This window comes from Argentina anserina, chromosome 4 (assembly GCF_933775445.1).
Source record: "Argentina anserina chromosome 4, drPotAnse1.1, whole genome shotgun sequence".
Lineage (NCBI taxonomy): Eukaryota > Viridiplantae > Streptophyta > Magnoliopsida > Rosales > Rosaceae > Argentina > Argentina anserina.
In genome coordinates, this window is record NC_065875.1 from 15,287,987 (window position 1) to 15,310,433 (window position 22,447).

General features: G+C 37.0%; 3 protein-coding genes across 4 annotated transcripts; 2 read left to right on the forward strand and 1 right to left on the reverse strand.

Annotated features, from left to right (window-relative positions):
• The first annotated feature begins 9,892 nt into the window (after positions 1 to 9,892).
• On the forward strand, positions 9,893 to 13,937 carry LOC126790542 (serine/arginine-rich SC35-like splicing factor SCL28). 2 transcript variants are annotated; one of them, XM_050516821.1, is made up of 7 exons: positions 9,893 to 10,195; positions 10,886 to 10,963; positions 11,164 to 11,328; positions 11,441 to 11,499; positions 11,609 to 11,648; positions 13,042 to 13,288; positions 13,636 to 13,937. In XM_050516821.1, the coding sequence occupies exons 1-6, from the start codon at positions 10,005 to 10,007 to the stop codon at positions 13,277 to 13,279; spliced, it is 771 nt and encodes a 256-aa protein (XP_050372778.1). In that variant the 5' UTR covers positions 9,893 to 10,004; the 3' UTR covers positions 13,280 to 13,288; positions 13,636 to 13,937. The 2 variants fall into 2 exon arrangements, 1 of the variants encoding a protein (XP_050372778.1); XR_007671743.1 differs by lacking the exon at positions 13,636 to 13,937 and having other exon boundaries at positions 11,609 to 12,790; positions 13,042 to 13,191.
• Positions 13,938 to 15,817: 1,880 nt separating this feature from the next.
• LOC126791081 (NADH dehydrogenase [ubiquinone] 1 alpha subcomplex subunit 8-B) lies at positions 15,818 to 17,996 on the reverse strand. The gene is made up of 3 exons (XM_050517484.1): positions 17,908 to 17,996; positions 17,618 to 17,822; positions 15,818 to 16,158 (listed from the first exon to the last, which is right to left on the reverse strand). The coding sequence occupies exons 2-3, from the start codon at positions 17,806 to 17,808 to the stop codon at positions 16,026 to 16,028; spliced, it is 324 nt and encodes a 107-aa protein (XP_050373441.1). The 5' UTR covers positions 17,809 to 17,822; positions 17,908 to 17,996; the 3' UTR covers positions 15,818 to 16,025.
• A 95-nt stretch (positions 17,997 to 18,091) lies between these two features.
• Positions 18,092 to 20,107, forward strand: LOC126791334 (uncharacterized). Its single transcript, XM_050517771.1, has 2 exons — positions 18,092 to 18,197; positions 19,767 to 20,107. Exon 2 carries the CDS (start codon positions 19,769 to 19,771, stop codon positions 19,940 to 19,942), a length of 174 nt encoding a protein of 57 aa, XP_050373728.1. The 5' UTR covers positions 18,092 to 18,197; positions 19,767 to 19,768; the 3' UTR covers positions 19,943 to 20,107.
• Positions 20,108 to 22,447: the final 2,340 nt, after the last annotated feature.

Below are 22,447 nucleotides of genomic sequence, written 5' to 3' on the forward strand. Positions count from 1 at the left end.
TAACGCTACATGGTCTAGAATCATTTCTTGGGTATATAAAGTCTATTCTATGCCTTTCATGTATATCTCTTAATTTCAATCCCCATAGAGATACCTTATTTCACCATTCACAAGCTGCATTTGTCAGTTTTTCGGAAACTACCAAACTGATAAGGTAGTGGAGTGCAATGACATTCATCACGACAATATCTCTTTGTGGTCCATTATAAAAAATATCTCCTCGTAGTCGATTCCAGTGTGTTTGTGAGAGACCTTGTGCCATAAGGTGAGTCTAAGCTTTTATTCTCATTACGCATCCTAACAAAGACATGTGATAGGATTTACACTTGCGGTGTCAGCTTCATCTGCCCAAATACCTATCTCTTTGTTAGTGAACTTTAGTTCATGCTGGATCGCTTCTTTATATTAGGCTAAAATTACTACGTTGGTATTTCTCAACGAAGCATGGTTCGATATCAAGACTCAATATCCTACATCCTTATGTGGTTTGTACTTATAGAGATCTCTATATTTTTAAGGATTTGTTCTAACATTTGAGGCGTCCCCCAGTGATAACCAAAATCCAAGAATTCTCATGAGGCAGATTTGAGATAATGGATCAATGGATCCAATTGTGCCAAACTCGCTTTCTTCCTTTGATCGAGTATATATCGAACATGAGGTGGTCTCCCCCTTTTCCTTGGAGAGCAACGGCCTATGACACCATTTATGTCACTTATGGTGTCAACATGCCACCATTTATGGTGTCAACATGCCACCATTTATGGTGGCAACACAATGCTCAATTCCTTTTGGGTGGCGTCATGTCCTATTCTTAGGACATTGAACCTTGCAAGCATATTTGCAGCTAAAATTTGTGATTTCATCACTTTGTGCAATAGTGGGATCAAGATAAGACACATTGGGGACAAACCACGACAATTCATGTCGTTCCACTTGAACATTATTTGTTCTTATCTCCCCCTAATGACGGGAAGATTGTCTCATCAAAGTGATATTCCACATATCTAGCAAAAAAAAAGATCGCTTGTCAAGGTTGCAATATAGCGGACTATCTGGATACTCGTCTCCAATAAGAACACTTATTCTATTTAATTGGCTTCACCATTATGCGATATGGCGTCGCAATTTGACACGTAGATTAATCTAGTTTAGCTCAAGGATTGTAGATCTGTGTCAATCCTCGCGAGCTCAAGTATTTCGAACCTTCGATGTTATGGATTGTAATTCCTTTTACAATAATTATGGTGATAGTTAAGAACTAGTGAGTACGAAATTGTGTATGCGAAAGTTACATTACCCTAAACAAAAAGATTGGTGCGCATTACCATTTACCAACATCAAGACTAGTACCTTAGTCGTTTTCCGTGAGACCAAGTGGGTTTATAATTATCATAAGTAGCATTAGTTTTAGTAGTGAATGGTGTGATTACATATGACCAGCGTGTCGACACATCAACCAACACCATAAATTATTTAAAGTATCCACAAGTTGGTTGAACTAATCCACATAATTTTTGTTGGATTCAATCTTTGAACATTGTGAGAATACATGTCCTTTGCATAGGATGATCTCAATCTAAATTTCTTTAAGAGATAAGCTTTGAATGATTAATTTTACATACATAATCACAATGGATATAAGAAGCATAATATGGTGTTAGTTCATAACTTATGCATCAAACATTTCACAGTTCCGTCTTAGGGGAGCGACGAAATCTGGGGATGAAATTACATCTTCAATTCCTCCATAAAAATAAATTTAATGATTTTTACAGTACTTTTTTACTTACTTCTTGCTTCTATTTTATCCAAAAAATATGAGTGTTATGTTGTAACTCCTTTAATATACAGACACATATAGCACGACCTGGGTATCCCAGTAAATCAAATAATGCCATGAGAACAAGAGTTTTGGCACATGTGGAATCTGTAGATCAAAAAGTGGTTATTGCAGACATTGTGGTAGTATCAGAGTATAGTGAAGTGTTCCAAGAGATACCGGAGTTACCTCCTCGAATAGTTGTAGATTTCTGCATAGATGTGGTACCGAGTACGGCACCAATGTCAAAGGCGCCTTATAGAATGAGACAGAATGAACTTAAGGAGTTGAAGGTGCAGATAGATGAACTATTGGACCAAGGGTTCATTGGACCTATACTTGCTAAATAGACATATGACCTTCTCTAATACTCGGTTACATCCGCATTCATTAGAGATAGTGCAAAAGAAGTAAAGTGTAATCTCACTTATTCTTTTAACATGAAATAGTCATTGACATAAATACTCCAAACATATAAAGGTTCGATTGTCTCTTGTTGGCTCTTGTTACATAAGATGCCAATGAGGTATATAGTTAGGACATAAAAATGAAATACTAAATTGCTTTAGAGTAATTGATAGAACCGTAAAGCGATATTTCCATCACATAAGGTATGTACATTGTGAATCCCTTTATGATTATAAATTAGCGATCGTTGATTAATATTATTTGTTATATCCACATATATAATACTATTATTCTTCAGTATTATTGCTGTGAGGATCGCAAAAATGCATTTCTTTGCATTTAGTTATCCATATCATACTAATTTTTGTAAAGTTGCTTTACTTTATGCGGTACTTCACAAAATCAAAATATTAAAAATCGAACCACATATATCTCGATTAATATTCAAATATTCTCATCATTTCATTGAGAAAAAGTCATAACCTTGGTTGTATGTCAACAATTGCATCAAGGTCTTGTCCAATCCAAATATACTTCAATACCGAAGTTTAATGAAATTTTAGGCATATATAATAGCCATTACAATTTTGTGAGCCCCTAAAATTTTTCGTCATTTTCCGATATATAGAACACGCTAACTGACTTTTTTCGCGATATCAAATTTGTAGTTGAATATTTTTGTTTAAGTTACACGTCGACACGAGCGCGAGAGTATTCACAAAATATTTGTTCGACACTCGGTTAACTTTGTATGCATTTGTTAAGTTAATGACTATTAAATCGTATTTGCAAAGTTCCCTTTATTTATGTTTTTATATCAAGACCGTTGGTTTTAGGTGGATTAATTTGGGCTGTCTATTTTCATTTAAAGAGGCCTCGCCACCACCATCTGACCGAACTGGGTCGGCGCACCACCACCAAAATATTCCTCTCCCTTTCCTCTACAAAACCCCTAAATTGCATATGAGATTTGAGATCAATTGAGAACGAATTGAGGGGAGGACAGTTGGTGTGATCTTAAGAATTCTAGCGAGATTTCGAGCTCCGGCGAGCCTTTCGGACTCCTTTTGTCGACCTCGTCTCTTTGACGATTTATCTCTGAGCTAAGGGAGGAGATGGAACTCCTGGGCAGTAGCAGACCTCCAGGGAAGCTTTGGAGGAGGAACAACAGCTTGGGACAACATCGGGAAGTGTTGCGCAGTCTGCCTTCTATAGGTCAATGAGGTAGTAAATCCTCTTATTTTGCCTTTGTGTTGCTGTTTTTGATATATGGTTTATATTTACGATGAAGCCCGTGTCTAACACCGTAGTTATATTTATCATTACAGTGATGCTCGTGTCTGGCACCGTAGTTTATAATTATGATTACGTTGATGCCCGTGTCTAGTACTGTAGTTTATAATTATGATTACGTTAATGCCCGTGTCTGGCGCCGTAGTTTATTGTTTCAATTAAGTTTTAATCAATTGTGTTAAGACTAGAGTTTTGTCTATGGGGGGTTATTAACTGAGGTCATAATTCTGAGAGATTGATGATAGTAGTACATTTGAAGACCTTGATTCTGATTAATCTCTATTAATCTGGGTTAGGGTACCACAAGAGTATTTCGCAGTAAATGCCACATGTTTTTGTTTGAGATAGATAGCAGAGCACTTTCTCTAAACAAGTCGCCTAAACGAACTAGTGGAAGTTTAGAGATGCAACCTACAAGCGATTATTACTTGGAGCTTGAGTTCGAGGAGCAAACCTGCATTTTTCCTACTTTTGTGGAAATTTCGGGACGAAATTTTTTTTAAGGGGGGGGGGGGGGGGTTTAGAGTGTGAGCTCCTAATTTTTTTCGTCATTTTCCGATATATAGAACACACTAATCGACATTTTTACGCGATATCAAATTTGTAGTTTAATATTTTTGTTTAAGTTACACGTCGACACGAGTGCGAGAGTATTCGCATAATATTTTTTTGACACTCGTTAACTTTCTACGCATTTGTGAAGTTAACAACTATTAAATTGTATTTACAGATTTTCCTTTATTTTTTATTTTTATATCAAGACCGTTGGTTCTAGGTGGATTAATCTGGGCAGTCCATTTTCATTTAAAGAGGCCTCAGCCTATTTTCTTTTGTTCTTTTTCTCTTCTTCCTCTCTCTCTCTCCGCTCGGTCTCTCCCTCTTCCCCTCCAACCCAGAAACCACAGCGGCTTTGCCGCCGTGCGCCACTGCCATTCGGCCGAACTGGGTCGGCATACCACCACCAAAATATTCCTCTCCCTTTCCTCGACAAAAACCCTAAATTGCATGTGAGATTTGATATCAATTGAGAACGAATTGAGGGGAGGACAGTCGGTGTGACCTTAAGGATTATGGCGAGCCTCTCGGACTCCTTTTATCGATCTCGTCTCTCTGACGATTTATCTTTGAGCTTGGGGAGGAGATGGAACTCCCGGACAGTAGCAGACCTCCGGGGAGGCTTTGGTGGAGGAACAGCATCTCGGGACGACGTCGGGAAGTGTTGCGCAGTCTGCCTTCCATAGGTCACTGAGGTAGTAAATCCTCTTATTTTGCCTTTGTGTTTCTGATTTTGATATATGGTGATGCATAAAAGTTTGTTGATTGCTTATTAATTCGGGGCTACGGTGAATGCTGTTGCATTCCGGTCCTTGAAATGGTTCCGGGGTGTGACAAATTATATCTTGGAAAATTGGTGGTAGACTGTAATCGAAGTTTGAAACATTTTGAATTAACCTAGATTTGTGTCGCTCTTAAAATTGAGGAGCTTTCTCCTTGTAGTTTGATATTGAGTATACGTTTTCAAATCATCGTACTTCATTATTCTATACTCTTTTTGTAAGAGGACGTTCCATATTGCGCATGTCATATCCCCTATGCATATTTCAAACATTACATTGTTATCAATTTGCATTGATCAGTTTATATAAACCTACATGTTTATAATATTTACTCTTAGCTTTAGGGTTATTACTTCTTTATTATCTATAGTTCGTTTTAAGAAAATTTCTTTGTCCTGAGAGACATTTTTTTGTCATGACATTTTAAGTATGCTTCCAAGTTACGTGTAGAAAAACATGTTTGCATAATTCGATCATGGTTGAGCCTTGGTTGGCTTGTAGGGGAGGTTGGTACTCAAATTCTTTAGAGTCTAATATATGTTGAACTGGTTTAACCAACTGTAGATAGAGTACGAGACTTATTAGTTCCGCAATCTAAAATTTTCAATAGACTTACATGAAAATTAAACATACCAAGATATATTATGGTCACTTTGGAGTTTTATGAAGTTGATTTATCACAGTAAAGATATACAATTTAATTAATTTCCAACATATACAAATCGGATTGTAAGACCAAGAATTCAAATCGTCGTATTTTTCGATGCTTCATGAAAATACTTTATCACAAGAATATGTTTGTCCTATCTTTGTTTTTGAATTATAAAATTCTTATGAAATTTCGTTATCATGACAATGCTTATATAATATGCTAAATAACATAATAGTAAAAATTATATACACATAACATATGCAACAAATAGAGCATATCATTTAACATGGTTAAGTAATTTACAAAACTTAGGCAATTATCGTATTCATGATACATGTCAATGACCGTGTATAAATATATAATACTTCAAAATTTAAATCATAGCATCACGATTTAATGACATGCTAAGTAATTAAATTTTGATAAAAAGCATAGCATATAACATGCATAATATTCATAGAGTACTTTGCTCACATAACATATATAATATCATTTATATGAATGAAATTTAATAAAAGCGGTAATTTTAGGAGATCTTACTTGTAAGTTTTCCAAATAAACTATATATTAAACGATTTTTTATCTCGTGATTTCATGTTGCTCGTTATATGGTTATAAATAAATCACATGAAAAAAAAAACAATATTGACATGATTAGTCACTTTAATTATATTCATTTACCTTATTCAATGAAGGTACTAAATAATATATAAAAGGTAAAGTTGATTGCACATTTACCATTTACGCAGTAGTTATTAAATTGAGATAAGTAACGGTGAATAGTAAATATGATTCACTGAGAGGTAAAAATAGAAAATAATTACCTTTATCTTTTTACTGTAGAGGTAAGTTTTGAATTTACCAAAGGTAAAAACTTTTTTCTCCATGGGTCGGATCGGGGCCCGAACAGATCCGAGTCGTGGGTTCGTCGGGTTTGACAGATTCCAATCAATCAAATTGCAGTCGCCGATTTGGGCTGGAACACGATCGTTTTGAAGCGCCGATCTAAGAAGCATAGAAAGGGTCTGCTGTGCACTGAGACTGCTGGCGTTGAGGTATACGGTGGTGGCTAGGCTGAGGATCGTCGCCTGGGCTTTAATGTCGTGACCGGAGGTTGAGTGGTTATGCGTTTGCCGCCAATCTGGATCGATGAGACGCACAACATTGTCTGAGATTGAAGCCGAGTTCTGGGCTTCTGGGCGCGAGTCGATCTGGTCTGCTAAAAACGACGTCGGGGCTTCGATAGCAACACCGGGTCTGAGGTCGGGGGACGGCAGCAACGCTGATGTAGATCGGAGGAGATGGCGTTGATGCTAGACGCCGGGTGGAGGAATCCCGATCATGACAAATAAGAGGAGAAGAAGTGGTGCCCATATAAGTTTTATGGGTGCCCTTTGAATGACGAATTTTTTTTGACTTCTTCTGTCTTTTTTCGACATAATTTTTTTCTAGGGCTTACATCTCTCTATTTTTCTTCTTTTTTAGCTGAAAACTCAAAGGTCAAAGCAACGTGCTGATAACGTGCTGTAGGAAATATGGAACTGGATCTACTCATCTAATTGATAATCCCCTTTATATAGGGATCATGATTACAATAGAAGTAAATGGTAATTAAGGCTACATAATGATGATTGATCCGTTATGTCCGTTTATCATAAACGTCATTAACTCATTCCGTTATTTATTTTAACGAAGACACACTAATAGTGTTTTACACATTTTCACCATATTTTATGAAAACGTTACCGAACGCCACCTTAATGCTCAATTTTTTTTCCGGACGCTCAAATAGTTAGGGAAGGCATGTCATATATGTTATATATGCTGGAAAACAAGTAGTATTGTACGTAGATTGTGATTCCGGCAATGTAGAGATACCACATGTACGTTATATTTGCTAGAAATCAAGTAATATTGTACGTAGATTGTGATTCAGGCAATGTAGAGATATCACCTGTTAGATTTGCTGGAAAACAAGTATCAAAGATTGTGTGTTGACGTCTTTTGATCTGAAAGATATGTAATGACCTTGTTCTGAGCAATTTGAACACCTGAATGCAACTGAATTTGTTTACGTTGCTCCAACTATTTATCTGGAATTCTTTATTTTAACATAGTGATGATGGCAATCTTTACCTTAACATAGTGATTGCAATCGGTTTCTAACATCTATGACAATCCAGTAGTAATGCCTTAGCAAAATTAAAGTTGTTTGGAAGTTACTAGCTGCATGCTTTTGGGAATCTGTGGGTCAAAGTGATTTGTGCTAAGTTTCTGAAGCGTCAAAATTTCTGAAATGTTATGTCCTCCCCTCCTCTGCTCATTCTTCTTTGCTTAGAAAGACGTTCTAAGTCTCATAATTTACTTCAAGATCAAATACCCTGGCAATAGTCATGAGTCTCATGACATTAATATCTGGCTCTTTGATTGGATTTTTCCCTTTCCTTTTGTGAATCGTATTCTGGATACTATCTGTACTAATCTTTGTTTCTCTAAAACGATTGCAGTTATAGTCAGAATAATAGTTGGAATAAGATAATTCAGTTCTTCATTCTATTGTCGTTGATCATATATCTATTCCTGTACCTTTCTTCCCTCAATATGACCATGTTCTGGGATGCTACTGGTCATGGTCGTTTCATTATTACTTCAGCTATTCCTCTCTTCTTTCTAAGCACACAATTCGTATTCTCAATCTAAAGTTCTAAACTAATCTCTTGTCCAAACTCTGGAAACTTTGTCTCCCTTCAAAAAATTAATTAATTTTTTTTGTTGGCAATAAGTCTCCGTCTTTCAACTCATGATTCCACTTCCACTCAAAGCCTCTCTGTTCCAACTTCCAACTCCTTGAATGCAATTAACCATCTTTTCCTTTCTTTGCGCTTTTGCGTTTCAAGTTTGGAACTCTGCCTTCCCTGATTTGATTAGGACATTCTTATCCTCTTTCTTATAGTTTCTCCATCGTTTAGATTCTTAATCTTCTCCTTCCTCGTCTCCATTACCATTGCTTTAACTACAACTTACCATCTTTGGACAGCTCGCAATAATTCCATTTTCCGCTCTACAACTCTTCATCTCAATCAAACAAATTTTCTTTGCTTCAGCTATTACATTCTAAGCGTAACAAGCCAACTAATTACTTCATCTCCTTGTCAAGAACGTTCCTCCTTACTTGTGCGGTCTCATCCTTCTCCTCCTGGTGTCCTCAAATAAAATTTCGATGGTTATGTTCGACATTGTAATGGCTCTGCTCAGTCTGCTGGTTTTATATTCCTTGAATCCGATGGAAATCCCATCATTGTTTCTACTAAACATATTAGAGTAGCGAATGTTTTTGCTTCTGAAGCACCTACTTTGAGTGTTATTAATGGTATCACGGCCTTAAGGATTCTATGGTAAAAGCTGACTCCAAAGTACCAAAATCTCTAAAAAAGTTATATTCAAACTCCAACAGGTTTTCAATTTTATATATTTCTGCATTTATTACAAGTGAATAAAAATATTATATAATCTTATTTTTATAACTATAAATTATTTTATATATTTAATTTGCTAATTTGAAATAAATAGTTCAATTTTTTTTATTATTTTGATTGGTTGTTATTAAAACTTGAGTTATTAGGGAAAGTATAACATTTAATGCTCTTGCTTCTGCAAAAAATTACATAATTTCTCATTCTCTCACATCTTTTTCTCTATTTTGGAGAATGTGATACATAATTTGTTGGAGAAGAAAAAACTCAATATTTTCTAAAATTTATATATTTTTTTTCCAAAATGCCAAAGATGTTGGAGATGCTCAAAGAAGACACTAAAGATGTCGTGGAAGCACATCAGTCCCCTCACCACACCTATGAAAGCTTACTTCTCTCTCTTCAATAACTACGTAATTACTACTTACATACTTGACATCTCTGAAGTCTTCTTCATGACAAACTACAACTTGCCTGAAGCCTTCTGGTTCGTTCATTTCCTCATGTAAAACGGTAACCGAATATCGTGGCGGATGCTCCGGGAAAGACATGACACGAGGTTGGTTTGCGGGTCATTGCTGGTCACTACTTCTTGGGTTTTTTCTTCTTCGATGCAATAGATAGTGGCTGTGTTAGAGGGTTTCAGTTGCCATTCTTTCTCTCTGTCGCGCGAAAACAAAAAAACCAGTTCAGACTAGTATTGAGCAAGGCTACTAATTTGAGTAAGCCAAGTATAACATCTTGGGTAGAACCCACTTTAACAAAATTACTGGTTGGGCTTAAAAGTTGAGAGTCATAATTGGGGCCCAATTACCATCATCATCATCATCATCATCATCAGTATTTTACTATTTTACTTGGTAGTAAACTCCCAATAAAACTAAAATCGGGTATCTCTTCGTCCCTCCAAATTCCAGACCCTCCCAAACCCCCCACACAGAAACCACCTGCCGCTTTTGCTCGCCAGCCCCTAGGGTTAGGGTTTCCTCCCCCTTCTATTCAAACCCCTCTCCCCACCAATGGCCAGGTACCGCAGCCGCAGCCCAAGCCTTAGCCGAAGCTACAGCCCCCCTCGCCGCCGTAGCAGAACTCCGCCACGTGGACGCAAGCGTTTCGACTACGACGGCGAGCCCCCTCGCGACCGCTACCGTGACCGCCGCTCCCCGCCTCCGTCCGGCTTGCTCGTTCGCAATCTTCCTCTTAACGCTAGGTATTGATTTTTATCTCCTTTCTAATTGCCTTGGGGATCTTGCTGGTTTTGTAAGGGTTCATGTTCGTCATTGTTTAGCTAAACCTAATTTTTATTGTGATTATCAAATAAGCCGAAACTAGACGGTATTATATGAAGAAGAAGAATATTATGTATATATTGGCAATCAAAACCAAAGTGATGCGCAGCCGAAAACTGAAGTAATGCTGGAGTTTCCATGAATATGTGATGCTATTGCATTACGCATTTGTTAAAATGATAGTGGGAGCTGTAATGGAACTTATAGACTTACGAAACTTTGGTTATGAAAGTCATCTGCGGCGTAATGTTTGTCATAGCTAGCGTATATGTACCTCAGCTCACTCATGATGGCGTTCGGACTTTTAGTTTCTCATTTTTAGGTATGGATGCTAGACTGATGAGGCATGGTGTCAGTTTGTTCGTGTTATAAGACAGAGTGTTTGGGATATATGATAAATATGCTTTGATATTGACAAAGACAACTGTATGTTATATTATATATAGCTCAGGCTTAATGGTAAACATATGCGTTGAGTTAGTTACAGCAAACTATTTTTACCCCAAATCTTGAATTCTGAAAATTAAGTTTTTTTCTTCTTCTTTAATCCTTCTTATGTTGTTATTTTTATGTCTGGAACCATATTTTTTATTGCTTATCTGTATGTGCAGGTCTGATGATCTTAGGATCCCTTTTGAGCGCTTTGGTCCAGTGAAGGATGTGTATCTTCCTAAGAATTACTACACTGGGTATGACTTTTCACAATTTCAGACTTCGGATTCTGCTTGAAATCTAATTGGGATCTTTTTCCTGCTCATAAGTTTGCTTGTGTCAAACTGAAAAATTCTGAATAAATACTTTTGTGAAGTCCTAGAAGTCAATCTTGTTGATTGGTGTGAGAAATATTGCTGCAATTGCAACCTATGTTAATTAAGTAATTCCAATACAGGGAGCCACGGGGATTTGGTTTTGTGAAGTACCGGTATGCAGAGGACGCAGCCGAAGCAAAGCTGCAAATGAACCATCAACTTATTGGTGGACGTGAAATAAGGATTGTTTTTGCTGAGGAGAATAGGAAAACTCCTCAAGAAATGCGCACAACAACTCGTGTAAGGTAGGGTTCATTACATTCCCCCTTCAAATCAACCAATCACCTCATGTGGTTTTAATTGAATTAGATGTTTATTGTTCAATTTCACTTTCTTAAGAGTTTATTTGTCGTGTAGCGAAGGAAGCTCTAGAAGAAGAAGATCTCCACCTAGGTCTCCTAGAGGCCACTATCGTTGTGAGTTTGAACTTTTACTTGGGGTTTCCAATTATAGAAAATATTTATATGAAGTCCCCTCTCAGATTGTACTGTGTACTTAATTTCCATTATTCATTTTTGCTCACAGCCTACTCCCCATCAGTTTCACCTCCTAGGCGTGACCCAAGGTCTGTATATTGTCTCCAGAAGTTTATGCTATTCATAGGCAGGGTTTCATTTTTTATTATAATGGTAATAACATGCACCATATGGTGTTAATAGTGATAATTTTGCATTGTTATTTCTCACGGATGTGTAGATTCTGCATCCTTCATTTTCTATCATATTGCTTGATATTTTTGGAGGCCATATGGAGGAAATGCAAAGAAGTTCGTCCCATCTTTTGTTGCCATAGTTGAATTATATTGTTGTTATAGAGTTTGCTTGTCTGTTTCTTTACCCCGCTTTTTATTCGTCTTTTGAATTGTTTGTTTCTCTTACTCTTTTTTCTTGGTCAATATATTTGTTCTCTCTAACCTTCAGAGTTTTAGTGGGAGCTCTTACTGATCGCATGTTTGGACAGTTACCTTTTCTATATTTTTGTTTATTCATGGACTTGTGTCTGTGTGATTATTTCGTATGGTTATGAGCTTGTTTACTTCACTCTTTATCTACAAAGATTGCTTCTTTTATGTTTATGGAAAATTATAATGTCTGCTGGAGGCCTTGTTTATGCAGATAGTAAAGTGAAAAAGGAGACTTTTAAAGACTTCGGGGTTAATAAAGTATAAAGCAAAAAGAGATCATAAAAGTGATGGCAACTTTATCTTTCTACCAAAGTCCCTGCATAAGTACTATATATGCACCATCAATCTTCTACAAATGGGATTGGGTTTCTCACTCTTATGGCTTGAGTTTGTGAGCCATTCTATGATTGACTGAACTAACGAGCTAAATTAGGTCTGGGAGATGATTAGAATCATAGTAAATGGTTATTTCTATCCTTTTACTATCAACTGTTAAAAGTAAGTTTTTGATAAGAAAATTTGTTGAGTTTGATATCTTGTTTTGCATATACGATCCAGTAAAGAAAGAATATAAAGCTTGTAGTTGGCCAAAGAAAGAAATCATCTACAAAGAAAAGAAGCAATTCAAAGATTTTCACAGGTAGAGTTTGGTGACATTGTTGAAGGATAAATTATTATCTGGTTTAGAAAGTTGGGGCAAAGAGAGCTATGAAGTTGTCAGATGCCGATCAACCAGTACTAGCTAACACTGAGTTTTTGGATCAAGTTACATGTTTTTTGTTCAGAACCCTGAAAAGGTTCAGGTAAAGGTCACATTTTGATGAATTAGATTATGAAGAGGATGTGATCTTCAACAGATAACTTATATCAATTAAGTTGTGGCTACTTACTTTTTCTTGTGATGATTGTTGGGAACTTTTATTTATGTGAAAATGGAGATGGTTTTAATGAGTAGCTCTTAATGAATCAATATATATGATATTATACTGCTGGTGATTTTTTTTTAGAATTACTCCACAAGGGAATAATGTTGTATGTATTATTTCCATTGCAGGGACCGTGGAGCAAAGAATCGTTATCACTCCCCTGTGCAGTCTAGATCAATTTCACGATCTCCTTCACCGCGCAATGAAAGAGACTACAGGCAGTGCCCAATTCCTAGGGAACGTGTTGAGGGCGAATACAGTAGGTCCCCAAGTCCAAGGGAGAATAATCAGGATCCTCGTTATGAGAGAGTCTATGCACCTACCAGGTCAATGAGTTCAAGGAGTAAAGGTTACAGTCCGATGTAGCATTCACAGGTAAGGTGCCTCTTCTGTTATGTATAGAAGACCTGCAATTTTTATATAACTGTTATTCGTAAGGGACCTACTGAGCTTGGTCTTCTGAAGAAAAACTTGTGATATATGAGATGATGCAGTTTTTAAATTAATACTTTACATTGCTTTAAAATAAATTCAGTGCCAAGTTAATAGGGGCTGCAACGTGGAGCCTGGGTCTGCAAAGCATGTTTTACTGGATTTTGGAAAAAAAATTATAAATAAGGATGATGGTCATTCAAGGAATAAGATGCCCACTTGTTAGTGCATTAGTAATTCATTTTGGATCAATCTTCTATAGTTTGTATAACTTAATTTCATGCTGACAGAGATGAGCATGGAGAAGGAAAAGAAGCAACACAATGATAGGAGGTTGTTTTGGATGATGATGATGTGAATGTTCACTTCTCTGTCTGGAGAGCAACCCCGGGAAGTAGTCTCATAATCTTTTGTAGTTTCATATGTTGCCTGTAGATTGTAGTGCACTGAAAGAACTTGATGTAGCTGGTTTTCCATAAAACATGTATAACCTGCTACAGTTTTCTTTTCGAAAAGAACTTGCTACAGTTGTTGCACTCTAGTATATGAACATTTTTCATGCATATCCTTGCGTATTATTTCTTGCATGGTCTATTCAGCGTGTGCAATTCCAACATTGCCGGAATGTTCAGTTTGCACTGTTAACATGTTAGAATGGATATTCATAAAAGCAGATACTTTAGGTCTTGAATAATGGATGGTAAGCCCCCAAGAGCATTTCTTATTGGTTGCCGATGTTTGGCATTTTACCTACACCCAAAAGTCACTGGAGATTATATGATGGAATTTCGCCACCAAGTGTTGGCCATGCTTTCTTAAGCAAGTACATTTCACTAAACTTGATGCTTTCTTAAGCAAGTACATGTCACTTGGGAGAAGAAGGGGGATTGAAGTATAGAATGACCATTGTTTGTACAATCCCTTGGGAGAAAACCCTTATGATGGGAGGGGTTTACAATCCCTCCAATAGTGCAAATCAATGAAGCTTCAAAGAATTATATCTTTTGTATCCTATGCTTTGCTGTAGTTTTCTGTACAAGGGAATTGTTGAAAGAAAACAGTTGCTGCAAGATTGGTTCTGGTATGGAGGTGAATGTTTGGTGAGATAATTGACAACGAAGTTTGACTTGTGGACGACCTATAACCCGTTGGCAAATGCAGGTTAGGTCTTCTCCATTGAGCATAATTTCTACCACCGATGGATAGACTCCTCTCGGAAAGGGGTAGGTAAACTGGAATCACAGGCTTATCGGGTGCAATAACGGCTATTCAGAAAGTGTTACATATTTGCTGGGATTTCTGTAGATTTTCCAGAGTAGGGGTGTCATGAGCTTTGTTTGGTATACTTTGGTGAATTTATTTCTAACACAACATTTTTTCAATTGTTTTTTTAGAAGGAAATTGAATTTCATTTCAATAAAATAAACGACTCGACCACACCCGCAAAACAGGGCCGGAAGAACTCAACTCCTGAAAAAAAAAATCATACTGTTTTGACTTTTGAGGGCTATCACACGCGATACATAAGCCAAGAACTCCCATCATCTTTTCTCTTTCATTAGCCTTGACTGGTTTAAAAAGAATTTGAACTGAGAAGAATATGAATTGTTGATAGAATAATAACTACTTACTCTTGGTACAAACGATTTTATTTGATGTTTCTTAGATTTGGATTAGTTTCCTCCATAGTCTCAAGAAATGAGTGTGACATTGTTATTGTTGACTAATGAAAACAACAATAAATGTATATATAGAGGACCAACAAGTAGAACGTATGACATACAGGAGACGTGTTGCTTATGCCAATGTGCATAATGATTTCATGGGTGTCACCCCACATAAACTAATGACATTCAAGGAGATATGATTTTGCATCGATTCGATCAAGAAGCCGTTCAGTTATGCCTAGTGAACTGTAATTGCATATTTGCATATCCTATTCATATTCGCCTTGACTTTTTTTTTTCGTTATTAGATTATTTGGTCTATCTTTGGTGCATTTGGGTGAATTTTATGATCTGGAAGGAGAGGAATTGTATTTGGAACAATGCAAGCTGTCAGGATATTGATGTCTTACTCATATCACTTACAAGGTTGCACGCATATCAATTTCATCTCTAAACCAGTCCAAGGTCGGGGATGGAGTAGAATACAAGGTGTTCCCTCTGGTAGTCTGGTATGTTGAAAATAAATGTAGACGGTTCTTGTTTCAAGTTTGAAATCCTTGCCGTGGTTATTGATGTACGGACAGGTCCAAGATAAACATTACATTGTATGCAAAGGCACAAGAATGGTTATGTGGCTTCAGCGTGTAGAAACTAATCAGAACAACTCGGAGGATGAGGAAGGTAGGATATCTAGTTATTGATATGAAGTGCCCGTGATTTCAGCTTTGGCAACGCATACATGAACTGTTGAAGCAAAAATCAATTGTTCTATGAACTATTGGATCCAAAGTTGGATCACCAACCATTCCAACTACAATAGAAGTAATCCTTTATGCTTAATAAGTTGAAACATTTCCGGCTAGGAAGCATTCCCCAAGCAAAATTTGGACATACAGATAGAAAACATCCCAGATCCAAAAACAAGATCTACTGAAATTGTACGCAATAGTATTTGCTCATTGCACACGTACTGCATATATTATTGCAATCATGGTGGGGCAAGCAGTATGTTCTCATTCCAATGGGCATTTTTTCTCGAATTTCTCCTGCTCTTTGCGACATAATTCAAATTCATTTGTATTGTAATACATGCATCCTACGTATTCATCCATCTCTTTCGTGCAACTCTGATGAAGATCTTTCAGCCTGCAGGGGGAAGCATGCCACATTTAGACATGAAACAAAATAAATTTAATGGATGTCCATGTATGTTGGGGGTGCAAGTGTTAAGGTGCACATCAGTGTGCTGCGATACAATCTACTGATGATCATTTCTACCAGTCAATATTCACGATCAAGTTTTCCTGGAGATCATGGGACTCAGATCATAAATAATTCCAACTCTCTATTACTCTAAATACAAACTTCCTCATGCAGATTTAAAAACTTGCAGAAGCGAATGTTGATGCTTGAAAGTCAGTTGAATTCTAAAGTTGCTATGAAGGCTTTACATATATCTGAACACCAAACATACAGAGTGAAATACAAGATAAGGCAAGCATACTCTTTTGTCTTTTAATTTCAAGAATGCAACCTGAAACTTTAAGTCCATAATACATTGGTCTTTGCAGTTCAGCCTAATACCTCATTATTGGTTTAGACTTTCTCTAGCCTCTAGGCCACTGTGTTAGCCAACAAGGGGCAACATGTAGGAGAAACATGACTCGGGGATGCTACCGTCACTGAACACTTGAACAGTGAAAGTTATGTTGAGTGGAAACTTGCATACATGGTCCATAATGTAAAAGAAAAGCAACAAATAGACTGATCAAAAGATAGTAGAAGGTAAACCTACATCAATCTACTGTTAGGGTACGCCGGACTAGTTTTACTAGAAACCAAAAAGGAAAATTTACAAATTTTCTATCATCATTAGTTTTCTTTGCAGAAGAGCTTTCGTCCTTCTGTTTCTTAACCTAACGGTACTCCGTAGTAACTTAACTACTACAAGGCTCAAAACAAGCATCTGGAAATCTGCAGCCCAGGAACTTGACAATCTTGATATAAATGAAAAACTAATCTACACATTACTAATAGCCTCCTAGCAAGTAGCATCTAGCTTAGAGCTTTCAAAGTACACGGTCCCAATGTGCCAAATTTGGGCTGCCAACAAATAACAAGTCTTATGAATTCCTACAATATGTACCGAGCAGTAGATTCCGTTCTCAAGTTCATAACGGAGAAGATGAACACAGAAGTAACTTAACCAGACTTCCATAATTCCGGTATAGCTACCAAACTTGTAGTAACACACATTTTTTTCCCCATGACATCCATTGCATTAAGTTCCCCTTCCATACCTCATTTCAAAAGGGTAATACGAAAACACATTCACAAACTGTTCCTAAAAGTTAAAACGAACGATCAACTCTAGAATTCCGGTTATAGATCATGTCTCTATAAGTTCAAACTTCAAAGCAACTATTTTGTAACACCATAACATCGACAACTTCTACAACTTCTATCATATGCAAAACCAAATTGAGCTAATATGAACCACATTGAGCTAAAATGAACAAGCCAAAATCCCAAACCATACTCAACAAAGCTCACATAATATGGAAAATTCAATTAGGAGGGTAGAGTAATAAAAGGGGTTGCTTACAAGGAGAGGACGCAGCGAGTGACCTGGCGACCCTGGTCGAGACATTTCTCGGGATTGGAGTCCTTCTTCTTGCACTTGAGGAAGGCCACGTTCTCCTCTTGACACCTGAACTGAATGTGCTTCGCCGCCGCCGTCAGCACCGCCGACGTCGGGATCGGATCTCCTGCTGCGTCCACCGCGCTGCTCGCCATCTCCGATCGATTCTCTGCCCACAAAGCTCCAACCTTTACTATCCAAAACCCCCAAAAATCAAATCACAATACAAACCCAGATCCTGAAATGCCCTCTACCTTTCAAAACTGAAGAGACTGAGACAAGAGAGAATGAGGAAAATGCAAAGTTTAGGTTTTTGGTGATAACAAACTAGTACCAGGCTACCAGCTGAGTTGGAGCTGGAGGACTATAACTATAAAGGTAAGGGCTTTTTTGGTCTTTACTTCACCCAAAACGCTGCGTTCTGGTGCCGTCTTTTAGGTCTCGTCTCTCTTCTATTTCAGCTTTCCTCAAACGAAATCAAAGGCTCCATTTTTAGGCTTCCTTCTCCTCCTTCAGGACTGTCACTACTTGCAAAGCTTGAACAGTAAGTCCTTTGTTCTCTCCTTTTATATCTCTGGAAGAAAGCTTCAATTTTGTTTCCTTATTGTTTGTTGCTGTTGTTCTACTTGGGTTCTACTAATGGAAGATGTAATAAAGGATTGAACAATGTTCTTGTTGTTTGGTTTGTTGATGATGATAGCTCATCCTTAGGTGATTTATAAGTTGGGTTTGATGTTTTAGGCTTGCTGAAGGTGTTATTGAGATTGGCAAACCATATGAGTATGTAATTATATGTATATATGTTTCTGTTTGAGAGAAACATTACGAGTTATCACGTTGAACTGTGGTATCAAACTGGAAGAGAAGGAAGGTGGGGATTTTGATAGAGGCTAAACTTAAAAGTGAATATTGGTATTCTGCAGTTGTTAAGGTTTGGTTCAGCTCATGGTTTATCAGTGTAGAGTTAGTATTTCTGTGCTCTTTAGTTTTCCTGACCTAAAAAAGCAAGTATGTCTCTCATTGTGGTTCACCTTGATATATAACACGGTCTGTATCATGCGCATGTGGATTTTCTCTATATGGAGTCTGATAGTGGCGGTTTATTGTAATTTCTGAGGATGAGTTTGAGATGAGTTTAGTTTGGGCGAAATGAAATCACAGGACATTTTCTAATATCAGCTCATTTAAGCGCTTGCAGTATCTGTGGTTGTCTGAAGACTGTCATTGAGGGTGGTAGGGTACAGGTGTTACGATAAAACTCAAGGTTATTTGATTTCATATAGAGGAATCAACTTGGAGATTTTGTAGGCATATACCCGTTCATTGAATCTTGTTGGTGCAGAGATCTTTCTTGATTCTTTGCTTATGTTTGAGGTTTTCCCCATGTACTTTCACATTATTTGATACCCAAAAATATTTAGTCTCTGTATGTTACGATTTTTCTAACAGGCTCCCTAGTCATGTGGTATGCTGAAGTTCTTCACCCAAATGTATATAGGCTAGTCTATAGCAAAATATACAACTGATCATGCTTCCAAAATTGGGCTCTTAACTAGCAGTCACAATAATCCTGAGTCAAATGTGGCCAGATGATGTGATTGCAACCTGGTAGATTTTAGCTCTGAAGATGTCTTAATTAAAGAGGATGAACACATAAGCGCACTGAATTTTATATAAAAAGTTAGCCAGCTATAGCTACACATACTACAATTTAGTTGGCTCAAATATTTGTGTATATGTGCATGCAATGTCACAAAGTTAAGACATAACATCCTCTGAGATAAAGATATGTTACTATGGAGAGATTCTTATGGGCATAGATGATGGACAGCAGTCATGGGATCTTGTTGTTTCAGAGGGTTCACTTGATTCTTTGCTTCTGTTTGTGAGTGCACCCAACCAGTTTGGAACTATTATACACCCAAAAGTATGTAGGATCTTTGTTATAAATGTAGGTCATGGCTGGGTAAAAATATGTATTAGGGGCATCTGATGAATTCATCTTTCTTGCAGTGTTACATCTTTAGTTGTGTAAATAATATACTTCCATCCTTATTCCGGTGTAGCATGTTTCTATTACTTACTTGATTGACTTTGTGCTTTTTGAATTAAGCCATGGGCGACAAGAAGAAGAAGGCCACGATTTTCATTCGACTTGTCTCAGCTGCTGGAACTGGTTTTTTCTACGTCAAGAAGAAGCCTGCTAGGATGGTGGAGAAGCTTGAGTTCCGAAAATTTGACCCTCGGGTGAATCGTCACGTTCTGTTTACAGAGGCAAAAATGAAATGAGCAACGTGTCTATGGATGATGTATTCATTATAGTCCTCTGTTTTGTCTCTTGTGACAGTTTGCACTAAATTTTAACTTACAGCTTACAGTTTTTAGAAGTGCTATCTATTTGATGATGGAAAATTTTCTCAATCTAGCCATAATTTACTGAGTTGAAATTTCTTATTCAGTAAGGTCATTCTTCTTTTTTATCATTTAATAAGTTGAAATTTCTTCTTGTTTTACGTTTTAAACTTTTTTGAAGGCTACATGCTCTTTTGTCAAGTTAGAGAGTATTAGTAGTGGCGGAGCCAAAATTTGAAATTGACTGGGCATAAATGAAATCTCTTCATAGATATAAAAAAAATTAAATAATTGTTTTTTTATTGATGTGTTCATCTTCTTCTTTTTTTCAACATAAGAAAAACTATGTCTTCATATATATTAAAGACCAAATAAAAAAATCCAACTTATTTTTTAGAGAAAAAAGAACATTTAAGGGAGTTTTTATTCATACATTTAAAAATAGTATTTAGACATCCTTATTTAGTAACCTCTATTTTGCTTTTACATATACCTAAATGTTATTTAGACTTTCATAGTTTTCCTAAAATGCCCATTATCTAATTTGATATATCAAATCAGACTACTATCTACTAATTTCTTTCATACTCTATTTCAAATTCATTTATTATATAGAACTCAAAAAATGCATAATAATCACATAAACTATGTTATAGAATTACTTCACTCTTCCACTCATTTTCCTTAATTCATAATAAAATTGGTAACTTATTTTTTTCATTCATTGATATATATTTATATACATATGCAACTCATCAAGAAGTAACATCAATGTATATGAAATATTCAAATCTCAAATGAATGAGTTTTGTTCTTTGGCTCAAATCGAAGTTTATGAGAAATTCTAGATAATTATATAGTTTATACATTAAATAGTCTACATTCAATTTGATGCTAATCATCTACATTAAATTTTTTACTAATGATGTTTATAAAAAAAAGGAAATCAATTAAGGGCTTCTTATAAAAAAAAGTCTATTTTGACACATGAAATTAAAAAAAAATCAAACAAGATTGCAAAATTAGAAAAAAGTCACAAATTTTAATTTGTTTAACCGTTGCCCATCAACTTCATAAAATTTACAAAAAATGCCACTGCCCTAAAATTGGTGTTACTCGCGCATTAGATCTTGGTGTTGAAACAACCGTCACCGTCCCTCACCTCTAACCTCAGGCAAGCTAGCTACCGTCCAGGTTTTTGTGATCTCCGTCAATGCTGCAACATATCACACACATTGACGCCGTCGATGCTGCAACATGTCTCTCTCGGTGCCCGACATCAAGTCGATGTAGAATCACCACGACTAGCTCCAACGATGATGATGGGATTCTGGTCATCAAGTACACCATGGTGGTCGTTAAGCAAAAGATCTGGGATTGGGTTTCGATCCCGGTCCACGTCAACCACTGAAGTCAATCTCTCTCTCTCTCTCTCTCTCTCTCTCATTCATCTAGATTCAGTTCAGATCTGAGGATCAAACAACCTCAACTATGCAGCACCGCCGTGCTCCTCTTTGCCAACCGATCGACGACGGTAAGGAGAAAACCAATCTCAAATAATTTAACCGGCTATTTCAAGATGAATTGATTTTCCGAGATGTTGCAACGGTGTTGGTTGGGGTTTGATTTCAGTCAGAGAGCGCGCGAGGCCATGACGAGATTCTTGGAGAGAGATATCAACTCTAGTGTGGGCTTGGAGATTGGAGAAGATGACATGGATGCCCAGAGCAGATTTTGGGTGCCCATTCTTGAATACTAGTTTCTAATTTCATAGATTTGAGTAACTAGTATTGTGACGGGAAATGTAGCTAATTTCATAGACTAGTTTCCGATCTATCCGTCACATTATCTATCACACTACTAGACACACTAATTTTGTGTTGTGATATCTACTGTGATAGGTACTGTGACAGGTTCTGTGATAGCTAGTGTGATAAGCAGTGTGACATGTAGTGTGATAGCTAATGTGATAAGTAATGTGATTAATGTTATTTGTACGACAACATAAGTGTCAACATGTGGATCCTATTAGTTCAAGATAACATAACAATAAACAAAGGTTTGTTATTTCCAGTCATTTTCTTTGTCTTCTTCTTCTTCTTCTTTTTCTTGTCACAACAGTACATAAAAACAGTGTGACAGGGAATGTGACAGTAAATGTGATAGACAGTGTGAAATGAGGTGTGATATATAGTGTGACAAGAGTTGTGACATGTAGTGTGACATGGGGTGTGGCAAATATTGTGACAGAGAGTGTGATAGTGTGTGTGACAGGAGTTATGACAGGTAGTGTGACAGGGGGTGTGACATGTAGTGTGACATGAGTTGTGACAGGGGGTGTGTCAGTGGTTGTGACAGTAGGTGTGACAGGTAATGTGACATGTATTGTGATCGGGGGTGTGACAGGTAGTGTGACAGCAAGTGTGACATGGGTTGTGACAG